At 40.6% G+C, this 20763-nt stretch overlaps 1 protein-coding gene across 1 annotated transcript in view; it reads left to right on the top strand.

The window, feature by feature from the left end:
* The window catches only part of FLVCR1 (FLVCR choline and heme transporter 1), a 43601-nt gene extending 32631 nt beyond the window's left edge, over window positions 1-10970 (top strand). Inside the window, exons 9-10 of the mRNA XM_063441438.1 lie at window positions 9357-9424; window positions 9754-10970. Coding sequence (XP_063297508.1) covers window positions 9357-9424; window positions 9754-9828 — 143 coding nt within the window. The 3' untranslated portion in view covers window positions 9829-10970. The remainder of the gene's footprint in view (window positions 1-9356; window positions 9425-9753) is intronic.
* The last annotated feature ends 9793 nt before the right edge of the window (window positions 10971-20763 follow it).

Raw genomic sequence — 20763 nt, 5'->3', positions numbered from 1 at the left:
TCAAAATAATTACTTTATCTCAATTAAACTTTTTGTATAATAAAATGACTACCAGCCGTTTCTATTTATCAACCAGTGGTAGCAAAGCATATATTGATCAAATTAAGCTTTCTTGTTTTTAATTTTTAATTTTTAATTTTTTTTATAAAAACACTGCTTTTTATAGCTAGCCCTCTATACTTTTGTGGATAACACAAAATAAGTTTTATTTAAAGGGACACTATAGTCACCAGAACAACTACAGCTTAATGTAGTTCTGGTGTCTACTGCCTGTCTTTTTTTTTTTTTTTTTTTTGTGTGTGAAAAAGCCGTGTTTACATTACAGCCTAAGGACACCTCCAGTGGCCATTCCTTAGATGGATACTAGAGGTGCTTCCTGGGGTAGTGCTGACTTTCAGCGTCTCCACACTGCATGCAGACACTGCACTTTACTCGTAGAAATGCATTGATTCAATGCATCTCGATAAGGAGATGCTGATTGGCCAGGGCTGTGTTTGGCTCTGCCTTCTTGGCTGAGATCACTTATATAATTTCCTATGGGAAAGCATTGTGATTGGCTGAGATTATCGCTTTTGATGATGTCAGCCAAGGAGGCAGATTAGGGGTGGAGCTAGTGACCGCTGGAATAAAGTTAAGATTTTACTATATTTATGGCGGCATGGGATGGTGTTTTTAACACTATAGGGTCAGTAATATGTGTTGTGTTCCTGACCCTATAGCTTTCCTTTAAAGAAACCCAGCAATGTTTTTGTGTTTTTTTTTTTTTGTTTGTTTTTTTATTTGTCTGGTATAGATCTGGCTATTGCCCAAAGTAATGGCACTTATGTTATCAAAACGTGTCAAAATTAAATGTTGTTTTAGTCCTGCCAGAAATAGAAGCTGCAAACCTATGGTATGAAAATATACAATAGTTGGTGCATTATTCAGCTGGTCTATTTTAACTAATAAAATATTGTGAGTGGACTGAAAAAAATGAGTTCACATTAGTAAATCTGATCTGTATTTGGTTGTTCCGTGTGGCATGCAGGGTTAGAGGAATACATGATTGGATGGGGAGGAATGAGTTTAAATTATATGGAGAGAGGAGGAGGTGGCTAGAATTGACATGACAATGGGATGAGAAAAAAAATTGATGTGGAAATGTTAAAAATAAATAAAAATCATCTTGTCCAAGGGACCAAAGGGATAGCCCATTTTATTTTGTCCGTCCACACAAAATCTTTTCAGATTGGGGCACCTGTTTAGTGAATTATTGTCAGGGTTATTCACGAAATTCAAATTAAATCCAAGTGGGGAAAAAAAATGAGTCAAAAAAGCAGATCTGGCAAAATTATCTAACTCTTCTATAGTGGCAACATTTTGCCTTGGTTTTTATATTTTGACTTAATTTGTGGAAATTTAGTAAATGAACCAGAGGTTTTTTTTTTAATCTACTGCCTCCTCCTATATTGCCCCCTTTGTTCCTGTGTGCACTGGCTATGCGTGATGTTTGCTGACTGTGTGTATTGTGCGTGTGTTTGATGTTTGCTGGCTGTATGTGATATTTGATTGTGTGTATGTGTGTGTGTATTTATCATCCTCCTGCTAAGCTTGCTGAATGGATTGGGGGGTGGGAGGAGGCATGATCTATGGCCATGCATTGGGGTTTAAAGTTGTTGGGGGAGCATGTGGTCTGTACCTTGGGCCTGGGCATCGGCTGAGACAAATTCCACATATCTGATGCAAATCTATCTCTGCACTCATAGAGAGACTGGCACTCCAAATCAGTACATCACCACAAAATGAAATTCCAACAGTCAATGAGAGTATTTTATAAAGATTATATCTATCTGATTTAGAGGAGCATATCGTTTACTACGTGTTTTTGTTTGTTTTTTGCATGCAAATCACATCTTGTCTTTTAGAGACATTAAGTTTTGTATGCAAGGTTCCAGAGCTCTAAAATGTCGAGGCTATTAAAAGTTTATAGTTTTTAGGCTAACTTGTGTAACTTAGAAATTAAAGCAACCTTTTGTCTGCGTGCAGTTAAACTGAGCAGAGTGATTGCCTGCAGGTACTTAGTTAAGCAGGTTTAAGGTAAAAGTGAATTGTATCAATACACATTACTGCTATGGAAACAGGGATAGGCTCCTTGAAGATTGCTGCAATCTGTGTTGAATCATACATGTACAGACAATACAGCCTAGATACATGTTTATTAATAACTATAAATCTATTTTTTTTTGTCAATCTTTGTTTCATTGAAGCATTATGGGAACGCAACAGGAAGAAAAGAAGATATATATCTGTAAATATGCACATGAATACAGTAAACAATAACATCGGTATATTCTGCTTCATTTTATGTTTTAAGTAACATTGCGTTCTCAGGTTAGCTAGGCATGTATAATCATTATTATATATTAACATGCAAGCTGTTTAATACAGGCTAGGGCTAACTTTTACGTGAGAGTAACGCTTACATAACCGGAGCTTTTCACATGTAATATGTTATAAGGTAGACATACTAAGCAAGATGTGGGCTATGCGCCTCAAAAGTATTATGTCTAATGTGGAGGGTCATGTTAGGGTCTACAAGCTCAGTACATTTGACTGATGCGCCTGCTCAAGTGTGCTGATAAAGCTTAACAAGGAATTGTGACCTGAAGATAACTAAAGATTATGTAAACTCTGCTTGTCATGTGAAGAGGAAATAAAATATACGTACGCAAGCTTGCCAAACCCTTAGATATAAATATTTTTTACTGTGCATTTCACAAGTTGTAACAATTCTGTACGTATTTCAAATCTCTGGATGCAATACACTAAACTAGGGGAAGGCAACCTTTGGCAGTCCAGATGTTGTGGACTACATATCCCACAATGCTCTTGTGAAGCACAGACCATTCTCTGCAGGGCCGGACTGGCCCACCGGGATACCGGGAAATTTCCCGGTGGGCCGTCGGCACCTGGGGCCGGGGTGACCTGCGGCCGCAGGGGAAGCTCTTCTGGCGGCCGCTGGGGGAGCAGGCTCTTCTGGGGGAGCAGGCTGTTCTGTCTCTGCTCCCCCTCCCTCGCGCGCTAGAAAGAGACCGGGGCAGGAATATGACGTCATATTCTGGCTCCGGTTTTATTAAGCTGCGCGCGAGGGAGGGGGAGCAGAGACAGAACAGCCTGCTCCCCCAGAAGAGCCTGCTCCCCCAGCGGCCGCCAGAAGAGCTTCCCCTGCGGCCGCCTTTCATGTTCTCCCTGCAGCCGCCAGCACAGCTATCAGGCTGCCCACCCACAGGTACCAAAAAGTATGTATGTCAGTGTGTGTGTGTGTCTCTGTCATGGTGTGTGTGTGTCTCTGTCTGTGTCATGCTGTGTGTGTCTGTCTGTGTCATGCTGTGTGTGTCTGTCTGTGTCATGCTGTGTGTGTCTGTCTGTCATGCTGTGTGTGTCTGTCTGTCATGCTGTGTGTGTCTGTCTGTCATGCTGTGTGTGTCTGTCTGTCATGCTGTGTGTGTCTGTCATGCTGTGTGTGTGTCTGTTTGTGTCATGCTGTGTGTGTCTGTGTCATGCTCTGTGTGTCTGTGTCATGCTCTGTGTGTGTGTGTGTCTGTGTCATGCTGTGTGTGTCTGTCTGTGTCATGCTGTGTGTGTGTCTGTCTGTGTCATGCTGTGTGTGTGTCTGTCTGTGCCATGCTGTGTGTCTGTCTGTGTGTCTGTCTGTGTCATGCTGTGTGTCTGTCTGTGTCATGCTGTGTGTATGTGTCTGTATGTGTCATGCTGTGTCGTCTGTGTCATGGTGTGTCTGTATCATGGTGTGTGTGTGTGTGTCTTGGTGTGTGTGTCTGTCATGGTGTGTGTGTGTTTTTAAAAAGTGTTTTACTCACCTTTTTTTTTTTTTTTTTTCCAACGTCGTGCTGGTCTCTGCCTCTATGACTGAGATCATCAAGCTTGATGATCTCAGCCAATCCGCACTGACACAGGAAGCGCCTCTAGTGACCGTCTGAGTGTCTGTCACTAGAGGTGTCACTATGAAGCAATGTAAACACTGCCTTTTCTCTGCAAAGTCAGTGTTTACATTCAAAAGCCTGCAGGGACAGACTATAGACACCAGAACCACTACATTAAGCTGTGTGTGTGTGTGCGCCTGCTAGTGAGCTTGCATGTGTATGTGTGTGTGTGCCTGCTAGTGAGTGAGCTTGTGTTTTTATGTCAATGAGCTTATGTATATTAGTGAAATTGTTTGTCTATGAGGCTGTGTATCAATGAGCTTGTGTGTGTCAGTGAGATTGTCTGTGTCTGCATGTGAGTATGCTTACTGTATAATTAAATGTTTTACTCTGAAAGGACCAATATATTATATTAGAAAAAGCTATATATATATATATATATATATATATATATATATATATATATATATATATATAATTATATTATATATGTGTGTGTGTGTGTGTGTGTGTAATTACTCTATTATCTGGGGTGGCAAGACATATCCTTACATATTACATGCGACAATATATGGCGCAATGACTTATGGGGCTGGCATAGATTTTTTTTTTCCAGGGCTGCTTTGTATCCCCAGTCCGGCCCTGATTCTCTGTCTCCACTGTGCTGGTTCTACTCTACCAGTAAAATCCTCAAGTAACTGGTTCACTTCATGTTTGAAAGGGCTTGCTTTCAGCGTTGCTGTATGTTAATGAATAACCTTTTCCAATACGACTTTAACATTTCTTTATGGTATTCTTTGTGTTTTGCTTGGAGTAATCTGATTTATAGCAGCACGTGAGGGGATTGTTTGCAATGTGTGAATGCAAGCACGTGTGGGTCTGGATGTTGTTGTAACCATCTTGGTCTCCTCGCCATAACAAGCAGACTGCGTGTGCGTGTATAGAGAGAGGATATGAACGTGGTCCTAATCTGTCCTCCTTCTCTGCGAGCATTGTACTATGTGTGCTCTCAGCTCCAGTGATAGATTGAGCAGATGAATATGCTTGTTGAGTTGTAGGGAAGCCCCTATTAGCCTCGATGCAGTTTGTTCATTCTCTGGCTTTTTGTCTGACAAAAGATTTAAAGGGTTTGTTGACCGCAGTAGATGTGATATACAACTTCCCCCACATACTATAAAGTCATGGGAATGTAATGATAATTGTGGGGGCAAAATATAAAAAAATAAAATTTAGAAAATTCTTTTTATTGATATGAATATTATAGGGCCACACCCACAACCTTGTATTTAAAGCGATACCTACTATTTTACACAATGTAACTTACAATAATTATATTACCTAAAGGTTACGTTTTTTGGGGGACAGTAACCATTTATACGATTGTAAAATAATCAGTGATCATAAAACATGTAACAAAGAAAATTGCTTCAAAACATGTCAGAGTAAAATTTCCAGAGTAGACCATAACAATCTGGATAATGAGCAATGTAGTTACTGGCCCAAAGATTTTATCAACAAACGTATAATACAATTATATTTATATTTTCTTGGCCTGATATATCTCACAGGGGGAAAAAAGTACAAGTTATTGCTGCCCAAGGTGGTTCTACAAGCTACTGAATCATAAGGTGTACTTCGTTTTTCACACACGGCTTCTCCGTTTTGGCTTCATTTTTGTTCAATAAATCTTGACACTGTGCAATATGTCATGTGTTGTTGTATTTACCTATTTTTAAGACCTGCCAAGAAACAGATGATGGCTATTATTATGTCCTGATATATAAGACTGCAGAATTCTGTGTACTTTATTTTCCCCCATGACTGTACATGAAATAAGAACTTAAGCCCAGAATGTCTGTAACCAGTAAGTGAAACCATTCCACCCCTATTATGGACTCACCGGTTACTATTGGCCATGCCGATTTTCCAAGCGCTGAACACGTGCTGCCTAGGGGCATGAATATTTTAATCTGTATTTATTTTTACAGTCTTGTGCAAGCACAAAACCGTTTTTTGTTTCTTTGAGACACAATTCAAAAGCAAAACTTGTTGCTCGAGCTTGTTCTGATTGAAATCTGCAGTTATAGGATATATATATATATATTTTTTTTTTTTAACCTTTATATCAAGTTTGAGAGTGTGCATAGGGTCATTGAGACGATGGCAGAGCACTCTCTGTATGAGCAGCACTTAGCAAGACCTCCCAGACAGCTGTCATTTAGATTGGTGTACATGCACACCAGTGTTTTCACCCCGTTTTTAGGCCACCTGCCTCTCGTCCCCTTCTTGTGGGCAGCCCACTCCATCTATACCTCTCATTGAGTGTTATGTAGCCTTCCTGGAGATTTATTTTCTAACTTTAAATTGCCTTCTCAATCCCAAAAAATGGGTGGGGAGGGGGGGTGGCTGCATGCCAAGTTCAGCTTATGTGACCATGCGTTTGTAGATTTAGAAGAGGTTAAGGAATTGCTTATGCATCTGTTCCCATCATGTATCTGCTGAGCGATAGGGAATTGAAGGCAGTTACCTGGAAAGGTAAATGAGTAGCCACATCCATCATTAAATGAATAGCTGTGTCAGACTCATGGTAAACAATCATTACAGCTACTCGTTCAACCATGGACAGATGTCAGACAAGTTACCGTATTTGAGGGCCAAGTGCCCTGCTAGCTATTTAGGCTTTTATTGCTTGCTCTATAAAGATCATCTTTACCCGAAAATAGGCTGTGAACTCCAGACAAATAGAAGGTCTCCAGCTGCACGTACAGATCTTTTGGGGGAAATTTACGAAGTTCTATTATTCTCACTCATTGGATTAACATGTTTTTTTTTTTTTTCTTTTCCTCTACCTCAATACGTTTGCCTCTCGTATAAATGAATGTGGAGGCTGTGTAATAGCACTCACTGTATTCTATGTGGCCTATATTTGCATATGTATTAATATGTATTTGTCTTGAATTTGGAGATATGTGGTACGTTCACGTAATGCAGGGGTTATAGACCATTGAAATCTGAAACCTGTCCTTTTGTTGAGATGTCTCTTCTCAAATCTTCAGTTTTTTGCTTAAAATGATTTCCCCAAGTTGTCGATTTCCCCAAGTTGTCTCTTATCACTAGATTTCATAATATGATTGTATCTCTCCCTCCCCTTTCAAATACTCATTTATTGTAACAAGGAATAAGTCTGTCCATTAAACCCACTCCGGTCATCTGTACGATAGCTACAGTTCAAAAACATTAAATATGACTTAGGATTTTAAAGATCCAATTACAAGAGTTTTTTGTTTTTCTTTGCTAGCAGAATTTATAGAAATCAGTGCACCTTGTGAAGCTGTAGCGTCCTGTATATTGCTTACATGTGTGATGTTATCACTGAGCTGCTTTATAGTGTTCAGTGAGTGTGTTGGGGTACAATATAGTCCCTTTGTAATTATTATTATAATTATTCGAGGCTATGCCTGAGCCTCTAACTATTCTGCATCAAGTGCACGGCTAAACGATATCCAGCGGATGTAGTCGAATAGAGTAGTACTATATAAATTGTCTTAAACTTAAATTGGGTATTTCATTTATAGGATATGTTAATTAAGTACCGTATATACTCGAGTATAAGCCGAGGCCTCTAATTTTACCCCAAAAAACTGGGAAAACTTATTGACTCGAGTATAAGACTAGGGTGGGAAATGCAGCAGCTACTGGTAAATTTCTAAATAAAATTAGATCCTAAAAAAAATATATTAATTGAATATTTATTTACAGTGTGTGTATAATGAATGCAGTGTGTGTATAATGAATGCTGTGTGTGTATGTGTGGTGTGTGTATAAATGCAGTGTGTGTGTATGAGTGCAGTTTGTGTGTGTGTGTATGAATGCAGTGTGTATGAATGCAGTGTGTGTGTATGAGTGCAGTGTGTGTGTATGAGTGCAGTGTGTGTGTATGAGTGCAGTGTGTGTGTATGAATGCAGTATGTGTATGTATGCAGTGTGTGTGTATGAATGCAGTGTGTGTGTATGAATGCAGTGTGTGTGTGTATGAATGCAGTGTGTGTGTGTATGAATGCAGTGTGTGTGTGTATGAATGCAGTGTGTGTGTGTGTGTGTGTGTATGAATGCAGTGTGTGTATGAATGCAGTGTGTGTATGAATGCAGTGTGTGTGTGTGTGTATGAATGCAGTGTGTGTGTATGAATGCAGTGTGTGTGTATGAATGCAGTGTGTGTGTGTGTGATGCAGAGCCTTGGTGGGGGGTGGGCAATTTTATTATTTTTTAATTATGTTAATATTGTTTTATTATTATTATTTCTTCTTATTTTTTTATTTAATTTCATTATTTTTAAAATGTTATTATATTTTTTCGTCCCCCCTCCCTGCTTGATACATGGCAGGGAGGGGGGCTCTCCTTCCCTGGTGGTCCAGCATTGGTAGTTCAGTGGGGGGCTGTGGGGGCTGCAGAGAGTTTACTTACCTCTCCTGTCAGCTCTCTCCTCCTCTGCGCCGTCCGTTCAGCTCTTCTGCCAGCTCACAGTGTAAGTCTCGCGAGAGCCGCGGCTCTCGCGAGATTTACACTGGGAGCTGACCGAGGTGCTGAACGGACGGCGCGGAGGAGGAGAGAGCTGACGGGAGCTGCAGGAGAGGTAAGTAAACTCTCTGACAGCCCCAGTCTGTATTATGGCAATGCAAATTGCCATAATACAGACTATTGACTCGAGTATAAGCCGAGTTGGGTTTTTTCAGCACAAAAAATGTGCTGAAAAACTCTGCTTATACTCTAGTATATACGGTACTTTGTGTCCGATGCTGCTGCCAGTATCCTGGGTTTCTGGATGTTACATTACTGTAGATTACATCAAGATTGATGATCTCAGCCAATCCCGTGCTTTCCCATAGGAAAGCATTGAGAGGCTAGTGTAAAGCAAATAACTGTGCCAATCCGCATCTCCTCATAGAGATCCACATCTCTATGGGGAGCGTACATAGTCTTCATGAACGCAGGGCCTGCAGAGATTGCAGGACTGCAATACGGAAGGGCCTCTAGTGGCCATTTAACTTATGGCACGTCGAGTTGTTACAAAGGAAAAATGTAAACACTGTATTTTTTTTTTTTTCTGAAAAAGCAGCATTTATATTAAAGTCTATAAAGCCAAGCTTTGCTCACCGGGATTGAATTTTTATTTGCCAAGGCTAAATTTCCACTTTTAATTTTCCTTGTGGAAATTTTGAGTCTTGATTTCAACTTAAATGTGCATTGGTTTGTAACATTTGTCACGTGCACAATAAACTCATGTGTTAAAGGGGTGTGTGTACATGGCATTTTAGCTGCTGTTGGCAGAATACTGAGAAATAATTAATTATTAACTGCTGGGAGAGACTTGTTCCACAACCGCAGTCTATGACCTTCCTAAATGGCTTATTACATGTGTTTTGTTATGTCTTACAGCGCTAATTAAATCTGATTTAAGAAGACACAATGTCAATTATGGAATTGCCAACTCTACAATAAAGGCAGTGAGTATCTCTCTGTACTGTGTTGTTTTTCATTGTGTGGCACCGCACTATCTATCACAAGTGTCTCTCTCCCTTATTCAGAAGGTCTGCTCAAGGCTACTGTTCATCTTATTTCCTCCTTTTCTAATCTTTAATCACAATTATGAAAGCACACTGCTGTTGAACTTGTGGGGGCGTTTTTTTTTTTTTTTATTATTGCAATTTACGAGTATGAGATTAGTTATAAGGCAAATGGCATAGTGTGGCCCTAGTGTTAGCTCAAGGTCCTGCTAGTGAACCATTACAAATTGCACTGATGCACAGTAAAATATTTAACTCTCTTTTAACAGGTACCTGTGGAGAGCCCAACGGAACCAGAACAGGGCATTGTCATCTTAACAACGCAGTCATCTTCCGCTGTATAAAAGCCATTTGTGTCTTTTCAATAAGACACCCGCAGAAGCTACAACAATCACAACATCTCCAAAACTGTATTTATTGTTTGTACTATTTATTGGACTCATCATTGGCAACCTGCTGAGATCAATCAAAACCATTTATCGTGCCCAGCACTTATTATGTCACTGAAGACTGGAAGAGGGCGGTAGTGCAATGCTTGTTTGTAACCAAAACCCAGTCTGCGCTAATCTTGAATCACGCAGATCTTTTATCACAAATGACTTTGCTATAATTGTAGTGTCTTTTAAAATGAATTTTGTATTTTTTAATGTACATATTGATGATATTCCTGTGTGCTTTAGCTGTTGTGAGGCCAGTAACTAGTTAGTTTTTGTATTTGTAAAATTTATTTATAGACTGTGTGTGAGGGAAGATATCGAAATGTTACGTCTCTGCTCCGCCAATCTCTGATTCATTATTTCTTTTAGTTTCAACCAAAGCATTTCAATACTTGATATACTGACATTTCTCCTAATCATGTGCTCTGTGCTGAACATACCTAATTGCACTTGAAACAAGACTTCACAAGAGACTATTTATTTGAAGTATTTGATAATCAACTGTAGATCATTAAAGAGCATTATAGTGCCAGGAAAACAAACTCCTTTTCCTGGCACTATAGGGTCATTAGGTCCCCCCACCCCTTCAGCCACTTACCTTTCTCCAGCGCAGGGCTCCCTCTATGCTGGGGAACTTCCCACCCCCTGCCGATGTCATATCTGAATGCACATGCTTTCAAACAGCCCATATGAAAGCATTACTCAATGCTTTCCTACTGACGTCCAGCGTCTTTTCTCACTGTGATTTTCAAAGTGAGAATCGTGGAAGCGCCTCTAGCAGCTGTCAATGAGACAGCCACTAGAGGCTGGTTAACGCTCAGTGAAACTGCTATGTTTTCAGCTGCAGGGTTAAAACTAGAGGGACATGGCACCCAGACCACTTCATTGAGCTGTCATTGTGGTCCTTTAATATTGTTTGTGTGTTGGAGAAAGGATAGCAGAAAACTATGACCCTCTTTTACATTATACCATAATAATATACTGTTGGTATAAGCATGCGCATTCTCAATCCAACAATCTGCTAGCAGTGTGTCCACCAGATGTAAAAAAATAAATATATATATACAAGTGTGTTAAAAAATGATAAGCCTAGAGTCATGTCTACAAATGCTCGCAGTTTAGGGAATAAGATCCATGAACTTGTGGCAATAATAGCAACTGATAGTGTAGATTTAGTCGCTGTTACTGAGACATGGTATAATGAGAAAAATGACTGGGATATAGCAATACCAGGGTACTCTTTATATAGAAAAGACAGGGAAGGCAAGAAAGGGGGAGGGGTGGCCCTGTATGTGAAGGATAGCATAAAATCTAGCCTAATAAAGGTTAGTGAGGTGAACATAGAGTCCGTTTGGGTTACGTTAGAATTTGGTAATCACACAGTAACTCGTGTAGGTGTGATTTATAGGCCCCCAGGACAAATTGAAGAGTTAGATAATCTACTAGTTGAAGAAATCGCTAAAATGACAATGAAGGGGGAAGTTATCATAATGGATGACTTTAATCTTCCTGATGTGAATTGGAAAACAAAAATAGCTACTTGTGCCAGGAGCACACATATTCTAAACTCCCTACTGGGATTGTCTCTAAAACAAGTCGTTGAGAAGCCAACTCGTAAAGAGGCCATACTAGATTTAGTGTTAACAAATGGAGATTTGGTATCAGATATTACTGTAGGTGAAAGTTTAGGATCCAGTGATCATCAGTCAGTGTGGTTTAAAATAAGAACAGTGACTGAGTCACACCACACAAAAACAAAAGTTTTAGACTTTAGAAAAACAGACTTTTCTAAAATTAGAATATGTGTAAAGGAGTTATTATCAGACTGGAGCAATTTAAATGGAGTCCAAAAGAAATGGGATTATTTAAAAGTTGCACTACTGAAGGCAACAGAAAATTGCATTAGGCTTGTCGGTAAAAGCAAAAAAGTCAAGAAACCACTGTGGTACTCCGCAGATGTGGCCAAAAGAGTAAAAAACAAAAAGTTAGCATTTAGTAATTATAAAAAAAACACAGAGTGAGGAAGACAGAATGACCTATAAGATTAGGCAGAAAGAGGCTAAGCAAGTTGTAAGAGCTTCCAAATCACACACAGAGGAGAAAATAGCAGTCATTAAAAAAGGGGGACAAAACTTTTTTAGATACATAAATGAGAAAAGAAAAGTAAAACAAGGATTAGTTAGATAAAAGTGTAATTTTCTATTGAAAACTGCACTTTTTGTAAAATATGGGGGGGGGATACTCTTCACACATAAAGCAAGCCGAATGTCCCTTTACATGCTCTCGGTATATTACCAATATACACTATTGCATGTAGTGTAAGCCGACCAGTTTATACAATGATGTGTAATGTAGGCGGTTGGCTTGCAAGATTATGTGCAATGTATGTTTAACCTGAAATAATGTATAGTAGGTTAACCGCTATATAGAAATTGGTGTGCACAATAGGCAATTATTTTTGTATTTTGTAAAAAATGATTTTTTTTTTTTTCTGTATTCTTTATAAAGAGCGTCTCCTCCATTCTTAAAGGTAAATGTTGATATTGTTTACGGCAAATGAAGGTGATGTGTGCGTGATTTATTTCTTAGTGTGCAGTCCTACAAGTGTTTTTCCAACTGGGCTATTGTCTTGAAGTCATGTAAGACATGTAAGACTACAGGGTTTACCAGTCTTTACAGTGGCTCGAGCTGCAGGCTCAGTGCTATGTGTTGCAGTGTTACTGTTCTGTTTGCACACTGTACATTGATATACAGATTTACTGCACTGTACAATTATTTGTGCTGTAGGTTACAGCTCTGTACCTTAGTATGTGTTCCAAGTTCTCTGCTCTGTATATTGATATGTGCTACAAGCGTATTGACCTGTAGTGTGGTATGTGCTTCAGATATACTGCTCTGTACATTAGTGTGTGCTTCAGATATACCACTCTGTACATTGGGGTGTGCTGCAGATATACTGCTCTGTACATTGGTGTGTGCTGCAGATATACCGCTCTGTACATTGGTGTGTCCTGCAGATATACCGCTCTGTACAGTGGTGTGTCCTTCAGATATACCGCTCTGTACAGTGGTGTGTCCTGCAGATATATTGGTGTGTGCTTCAGATATGCCGCTCTGTACATTGGTGTGTGCTTCAGATATACCGCTCTGTACATTAGTGTGTGCTTCAGATATACCGCTCTGTACAGTGGTGTGTGTGCTTCAGATATACCGCTCTGTACATTGGTGTGTGCTTCAGATATACCGCTCTGTACATTGGTGTGTGCTTCAGATATACCGCTCTGTACATTAGTGTGTGCTTCAGATATACCGCTCTGTACAGTGGTGTGTGTGCTTCAGATATACCGCTCTGTACAGTGGTGTGTGTGCTTCAGATATACCGCTCTGTACATTAGTGTGTGTGCTGCAGATACACCGCTCTGTAGTTTTACTTGTATAAATGGATTTTTTATTTTTTTTAATCCGTCTTACTGGTATAATGAATTGAGAAGTTGACAGATCAGCACATGTACAGTAGTGTGTGTGCTGCAGATATACTGCTCTGTACATTGGTGTGTCCTTCAGATATACCACTCTGTACAGTGGTGTGTCCTGCAGATATATTGGTGTGTGCTTCAGATATACCGCTCTGTACATTGGTGTGTGCTTCAGATATACCGCTCTGTACATTGGTGTGTCCTTCAGATATACCGCTCTGTACAGTGGTGTGTCCTGCAGATATACCGCTCTGTACATTGGTGTGTGCTGCAGATGTACCGCTCTGTACATTAGTTTGTGTGCTGCAGATATACCGCTCTGTACATTAGTGTGTGTGCTGCAGATATACCGCTCTGTACATTAGTTTGTGTGCTGCAGATATACCGCTCTGTACATTAGTGTGTCCTTCAGATATACCGCTTTGTACATTAGTGTGTGCTGCAGATATACCGCTTTGTACATTAGTGTCTGCTGCAGATATACCGCTCTGTGCATTAGTGTGTCCTTCAGATATACCGCTTTGTACATTAGTGTGTGCTGCAGATACACCACTCTGTAGTTTTACTTGTATAAATGGATTTTTTATTTTTTTTAATCCGTCTTACTAGTATAATGAATTGAGAAGTGGACAGATCAGCACATGTACAGCAGTCTGTGCTTTGGCCGACTGTGGCGTGTCATGTGTACCCTACGATGGTCAGCCTCCACTGTGAATGTGAAGTATTCTGCATGTGCCTATTAAAACCAATTATTTTCGCAGGCTTTTACCACTGCAGGTTTTGCACACCTAGATAATAATTTTAGCTTTTGTAAATAATGTCATCGAAGGGTTTGAGTATTTGTCTTATTGTGAGTTTACTGTCTGATTCAGGTATTCTGGCTAATGATTCAATCACATAATGATAATGGCTAGCATACACACAGCTGGACATAAACTAAAGATTTTGACAGTTTTTTGTAACCTTTTTATTTTTAATTTCAAGGCAGCTTTTATTTAGGTCCTAATTTTTAAAGCACCCTTTTATATATATTTTTTCTTTATAGGTTTTACCAGAGCATACCGTTTCCGAAATATTATTTGTTTAACCCCTTAAGGACACATGACGTGTGTGACATGCCATGATTCCCTTTTATTCCAGAAGTTTGGTCCTTAAGGGGTTAAACATTTAAGCTAAAGCAGTTGAGTGGCCACAATTAGAAAAAAAAAAAGCCTATGTCCGTTTTTATTACTGCCCCCTAGTGAACGTTTTAACCCTTGAAGAGTTTCTCCCCCATACATATTGTATACTGGTTGTTTAAAGGACATAAAGTACTTTTGTTTAACATCCTTTATGTATACCTAACACTACATTTCATCTGAATAAACCTTGGGAAACACAAATTATTTCACTTTTTTTTTTTTATTTTTTTATTATTTATTTTTTATTTTTACACATTCAGTGGCACTAAATAAAATAAACTCAAAATATATTACGGTATTTTATATTAGTCGTGATTGCTAAATGCCTAATATGTCTAGGATCTAAATACATTTTTGGTAGTCAACTCTAACCCTATACTAACCATCACATTAACACTATACCAAACACACCCTTTACCTAATGCTTATACTAACTCTTACCAGATATCTACCCTAATCTTAACCCTACTGTAACAGGAACAGGGTAGACCGGTCCCCAGCTTGGGATCCATACTTATCCTGATATGTCATCTGTCCCTTCTCCACTGGCCCCAGAGACAACCACCATGATTCTTCAGGGTAAGGTCATGTCCTTTACCCACAAGCACAAATCCTCTCTTCTGATTGCTCCCGACAAGTCTTTACAAAAATGCTTTTGGCTCACAGGCTCAACTGAAGATTTCAACACACCGGTCAAAATACTCTGTCACCATGCCTCTCCAAATAACAGAGACAACACTCCAGTTCAGGGGGGCAAGAATACTCAAAATACTTGATTAACCACAAGGACAAGCCTCCAGCAACACATCATTAAGCTTGTGGTGAGCCATACAAACACAGATGCAAATATATGAACATGAACTTGCTTAAATAGGCTCACAACCAAAGTAATAGAAAAGCACTACAATGGCAGTGACACTCTCAGAAGACCAGTTACATCTACACGAATCCAGCTTAATCCTTACCCCTAAATCTAACTCTACGGAAACGTTCTGCTAATATTTTGATATTCTGAAATCGTTTTCGTAGTTAAGAGTAGATGGCCGTCTTCAGGCTGGTATCGTAATTTCATTCAATGTAATTATGAATTGAGCCTGCCGGTTACAATGTGATCGGTGCTAGGCAGCTGGCAGAGCCCAGCGTGAGGGACAGCAGACAGGGAGACCCTGTCAGGGTCTATTTAGACCCTGGGGTTCTCACTGAAGCAGCCGGCAGCCCAGAATAACCATGGTTATAAACAAAGGGATTTTAACACCTAAATTGCAAAGAATTGCGCAGTGAGAGGGCAGAGGATGATCTACGCACCAAAACTGCTTCATTAAGCTAAAGTTGTAGTGGTGACTATAGTGTCCCTTTAATAGATTGAAATGCATTTATTTGTTCTATTTTATTGTCCTGTATAATTAAATGGATCAATAAACGGCACTTTTCATGCAACGTTTTAGTGAAAATTTATGGGATATTGTGCTGCTATTACTTGTTTTTTGGTTTGTTTTTTTGAGAGGGGATAGAGGGTTAAGTGTGGAACCTAAGTGTCTGCACCACTGATGTCAAGGTCGGAGTGAGCACAATCATTAAACTATAGATAAGCCTTTTTTTTTGTCAATAATTATGGGGTAACCGCACCAACAGTTTCCAGTAGATGTGTGACACCTCAAAAAAAATTAGTGCTGGTTATATGTACGTTTCCCACCCCTCCTATCCATCTAGATTGTACGTACCCACAGGGTAACTGCTCTTGTATTTGTTTGTCAATTTTTCTATGGTCTCAGATGTATTGTACCTTTTGTTTTTTTTAATTGTACCCATGTACAGCGTTGCAGAAAGTGTTGGTGCCTTGTAAGTAAAGTATAGTAATAAAAATAATGAAATACATTATTCTTTGGAATTTAAAGGGACACTATAGTCACCAGAACAACTACTGCTCATTGTATTTGTTCTGGTGAGTATAATCATTCCCTTCAGGTTTTTTGTTGTAAACACTGTCTTTTCAGAGAAAATGCAGTGTTTACACTACAGCCTAGTGATAACTTCACTGGCCACTCCTTACATGGCAGTTAGAGATCCTTCCTGGGTCATGGCTGCCTAAAATGCATCCAAACATTCAGTATCTCCTACCTCTGCATGCAGACACTGAACTTTCCTCATAGAGATGCATTGATTCATGAGGAGATGCTGATTGGCCATGGTGGCATTTGGCTCAGCCCCCAGCCTGCCTCCTTGGCTGAGATCATCAGAATAGACAATCTCTGCCAATTCAATGCTTTCCTATGAAAAAGCATTGTGAATGGCTCAGAACATCACTTCTGATTATGTCAGGCAAGGAGGCAGATCAGGGGCAAAGCCAGCACCAGCAGACTGGAATAAAGGTAAGATTTTACTATATTTAGAATAGGACAAGGGGAAGCCAGATAGTGGTTTTAACACTATAGGGTCAGAAATAAATATTTGTGTTCCTGACACTATAGTGTTCCCTTGAGGTATTGTTTCCACTTGGGGATTAATTTGTCTAGACTTTTCTTAGGGAGGAGATTTTTGCTATATGTCGGAGTAACGGCCACTTGAGGTGTTACTAGGCAGTAATGTAAATACTGCCATTTTTTTCGCAATTAAATCAATACGATCAAGTCAACAACTATAAGTATTAATTTGGAAGATTTTACTTCCTGGTTGCCAGAATCAATCCAGATTGTTCACTAAAACCGTGAAAACCATGTAGAATTCACAAGGAAACTGCACATTTTAGGTGTAAAGATTTACCTAGAAAGATAGCTTTTCCCTTCGTATAGTGGCAGTACTTACAAGTGGGATGTTCCTTAGGATTCTGGACAAGAAGCTCCCCCTTCTTTAGAATTTAAATGCTGTGCTCCGCCTGCTGCCTCCATATAAGCTGTAACCCAGAGACACTCACCAGTTCTTCTTGTCCCGGCAACGGGACGGACAGGTTCCCCCACAGTGCAGGTGGAGATTTGGTGCGTTCAGCACAGGTTGCTGACCGGGAGGTGAGTGCCCGATAGTTTCCCGGGCGGGAACTGAGCGGCAACAGTACTTCCGGGTTCGCGTTACGGAACGCGACCGGGTACTGTCTTTTGTGTTTTTTTCTGACGGAGTTCCCAGGCGGTCCTCCTTCATTGCTCATTACGCATGCGCACAGCGGTGGAACGCACACCCGGGAGGCTTTGCGTTCCACCAAACGCAGAATCGCGCTACTGAGCATGCGCAAAACGGTGTTTGGCGCCAAATTCAAAATTTGGATACATGGCTGTGCAGGACCTTCCTGACCCCAAGGGTGGGTGTACAGTTCTGGTTCTCCGTGTCACCTGCCCTCCTAAACGGATCTTAGGTGATTTAAGGTGAGATTTAACTATTTGAACTCTCCTTTTTTCACCTTTCCTTATGCATGCTCCTAGAATAAGTCCTATGTCTCCAGATAAGACAGATATAGACAAGATGTCAACTTCTGTTCCGAAAACCACAAGTAAATCTAAGCACGTATGTGCGGTACCTCTACCTGACGGATGTCGCAAAAATACATGCAATCAGTGCGCAACGGATCGGCTAGAAAAAGCCGAGCAGACTGATATGGCATCCTTCCTGGGCTGGTTTCAGGAAAATTTGTCCCAGACATTTGAAGCTTATAAAGATGCTGTGAATAAAGAACCGGCTATTCGGGAGAAACTGCCCACACAGCGTAGGAGGAATAGATCTCCTTCTGTGTCTGACGTCTCTTCACCTTCGGATATTTCCAGCCTGGCTTCAAGTGTGGAGGAGGGTTTTCCACCAGAAGAGCTGAAGAAATTTATTAAAGAAGTGACGACGGCGTTACAAGAAACTGAACCTACCAAGGGTAAGGTTAAAGGTTTCCCAATGTCTCCTAAAATCTTGGATCTCCATCATAGAGAATGAAAGAATCCTGAAAGACGTACGTTCATTTCAAAACATTTTTGAACTGCTGTTCAAGCTACAGTCTGGAGAAAAATGGGAAGATCTTCCTAAGGTGGATGTTCAGATTGCCCAGCTATCAAAGAAAACCACTATACCCATTGGCGAAGTCTCAGGGCTTAAAGACCCAATGGACGAACGGGCCGAAACTTCGTGTAGAAGAATATTCCAGGCCGCAGGATATCAGTGCAGAGCTGAAATTGCAGGTTCAGCGGTTCTCAGAGCTCAGAGCGTTTGGCTACAAGCCCTGGAAGATTCCCTTATGGGAAATCGGATACAGATCCTTCCCATCTCTTGTTCCTACTGAAAGATGAGTTTTCTTCGTTTATCAGCGAGGATTATGGGGTTGTCATCAGTAGCCAGAAGAGCTCTTTGGCTACGAACATGGACAGCTGACTCTGCGTCTAAGGCATCCTTATGTTAATTACCCTTTTGAAAGGAACAACATTTTTTGGCACTCCTTTGGAAGACATTATTAGACAGATGTCTGATACGAAGAAAGCCCTGCCTCTGGAATCAAGAACCCAGGGATATTAAAGTTTTCAGTACAAGGGTCAGAGGTCTTTTCGTTACCAGGGCGGTTTTGCAGGTTTCAAAAACATGGTGGCCTATGGCCATACCAGCCTGAAAATCCCTGATCTCGTCAGATCTCAGAAGCCATCCAGACTCGGGCCTGGTTAGTACTTGTATGGGAGACCAACTAGGTACCTCAAATAAACAGCCAGTGGTCTAGACAGGAATCCAACAGGCATGACAAAAGAGGAAGTTTTTGACGCCATAAGAGTGGGAGGACGCCTTCGGTTCTTCGCCCAAGACTGGGAAAGAGTGCTTCAAATAGGTGGATTACAAGAACCATTTCAGAAGGTTACAGAATAAAGTTTTCATCGAAACCACGTCCATCCTTCCTACTGTCAAGCTATCCATCAAGAGTAAAACAAATGCTCTTCTTCTTTTAACAAATGTGGTAGAGAGGTACCCAAACGTTGGGAATTTCAGGGAGTTTACTCACGCCTTTTTTCTGGTTCAAAAACCAGATGGATCTTTCCGGCCGATCCTAGACCTGAAACTAGTAAACACCTGCTTACCATAACAGAAGTTCCGTATGGACGTATTTTGTCTTTGACACACATTTTACAAAGGGAGATTACATGGCAGAGTTGTTTTTTAAATATGCTTATCTCCATGTACCGGTTTCAGAATCTTCACGGAAGTTTCTCAGGTTTGCGGTTCTAGCAAGAAAGCGAAGGATTCTCCATTTACAATTCAACTCTTCCCTTTGGCCTGTCCTCAGCTCCTCGAGCTTTTACGAAAATCCTGGCACCCATAGCGGCGGTTTTACGTCTGAAAGGTATCTCGATTGTTCCATACCTGGACGTTTGGTTCCTGAAGGCCTAATCAAGACAACTGCTAAATCTTCATCTCAAGATTACAATGGTTTTAAGAGATCACGGTTGGATCCTGAACCTGGAAAAATCCAAGCTGACTGCGTCACGAAGTCTAGAGTTCTTGGGTCTTAGAGGAAATTCAGTCCCTCTCTCTTTTTCTACCATTAGTGAAACAAATGAGGATTTTAAAAGCCGTATCAAAGCTGCATAAAAACCTAAGTTCAATCAGAGATGCTATGAGGTTCTAGGCCTCCTCGCTTCTGCAATCCCAGCAGTGGCCTGGGCAAAGGCAGAAGCAAAACCATTGCAATGGGACATCCTTTCCCAATGGACACGAAAACAGGAAGATCTAGACTCTCCCTTCCACCTATCCAAAGGGGTGAAAAGACTCCTGAACTGGTGGAAACACAGAAGCAAAATCAAAAAGGGCCTATCGTTTGCTCAGAAACAATGGTTTATGATATCCACAGATGCCTCCCAGACGGGTTGGGGCGCCCATCTAGCTTCTCAGTTCCATCAAGGTCTTGGAACAGAGTGGAGGCAGGCGCTTCCTGGAGTTTCAGGGATTAAATGCGGTTTGGAAGGCACTGGTTTCCTTCCGTTCAGCCATCACCAATCAGTCAATGAGGATTCAGTCGGACAACGCCACTACAGTGGCTTTTTTGAATCACCAGGGAGGCACGAAGGTAAAAGCTCTACAAGAGCTCTGCTACCACATATGTCTTGGGCTCAAGCGAATCTTCTCGCTATATCAGCTACCCATATCAGAGGGTCTCTAAACGTTATTGCAGACGGCCTCTGCAGAAGCCTTTGGTCTCAGGCAGCCTGGGCACTGTCAAGCCAAGTTTTTTTTTTTTT

Source organism: Pelobates fuscus, chromosome 2 (assembly GCF_036172605.1).
Source record: "Pelobates fuscus isolate aPelFus1 chromosome 2, aPelFus1.pri, whole genome shotgun sequence".
In the NCBI taxonomy this organism is placed as follows: domain Eukaryota; kingdom Metazoa; phylum Chordata; class Amphibia; order Anura; family Pelobatidae; genus Pelobates; species Pelobates fuscus.
The sequence above is the reverse complement of the archived record's forward strand: the minus strand, read 5'-3'. Positions and strand labels throughout refer to the sequence as shown.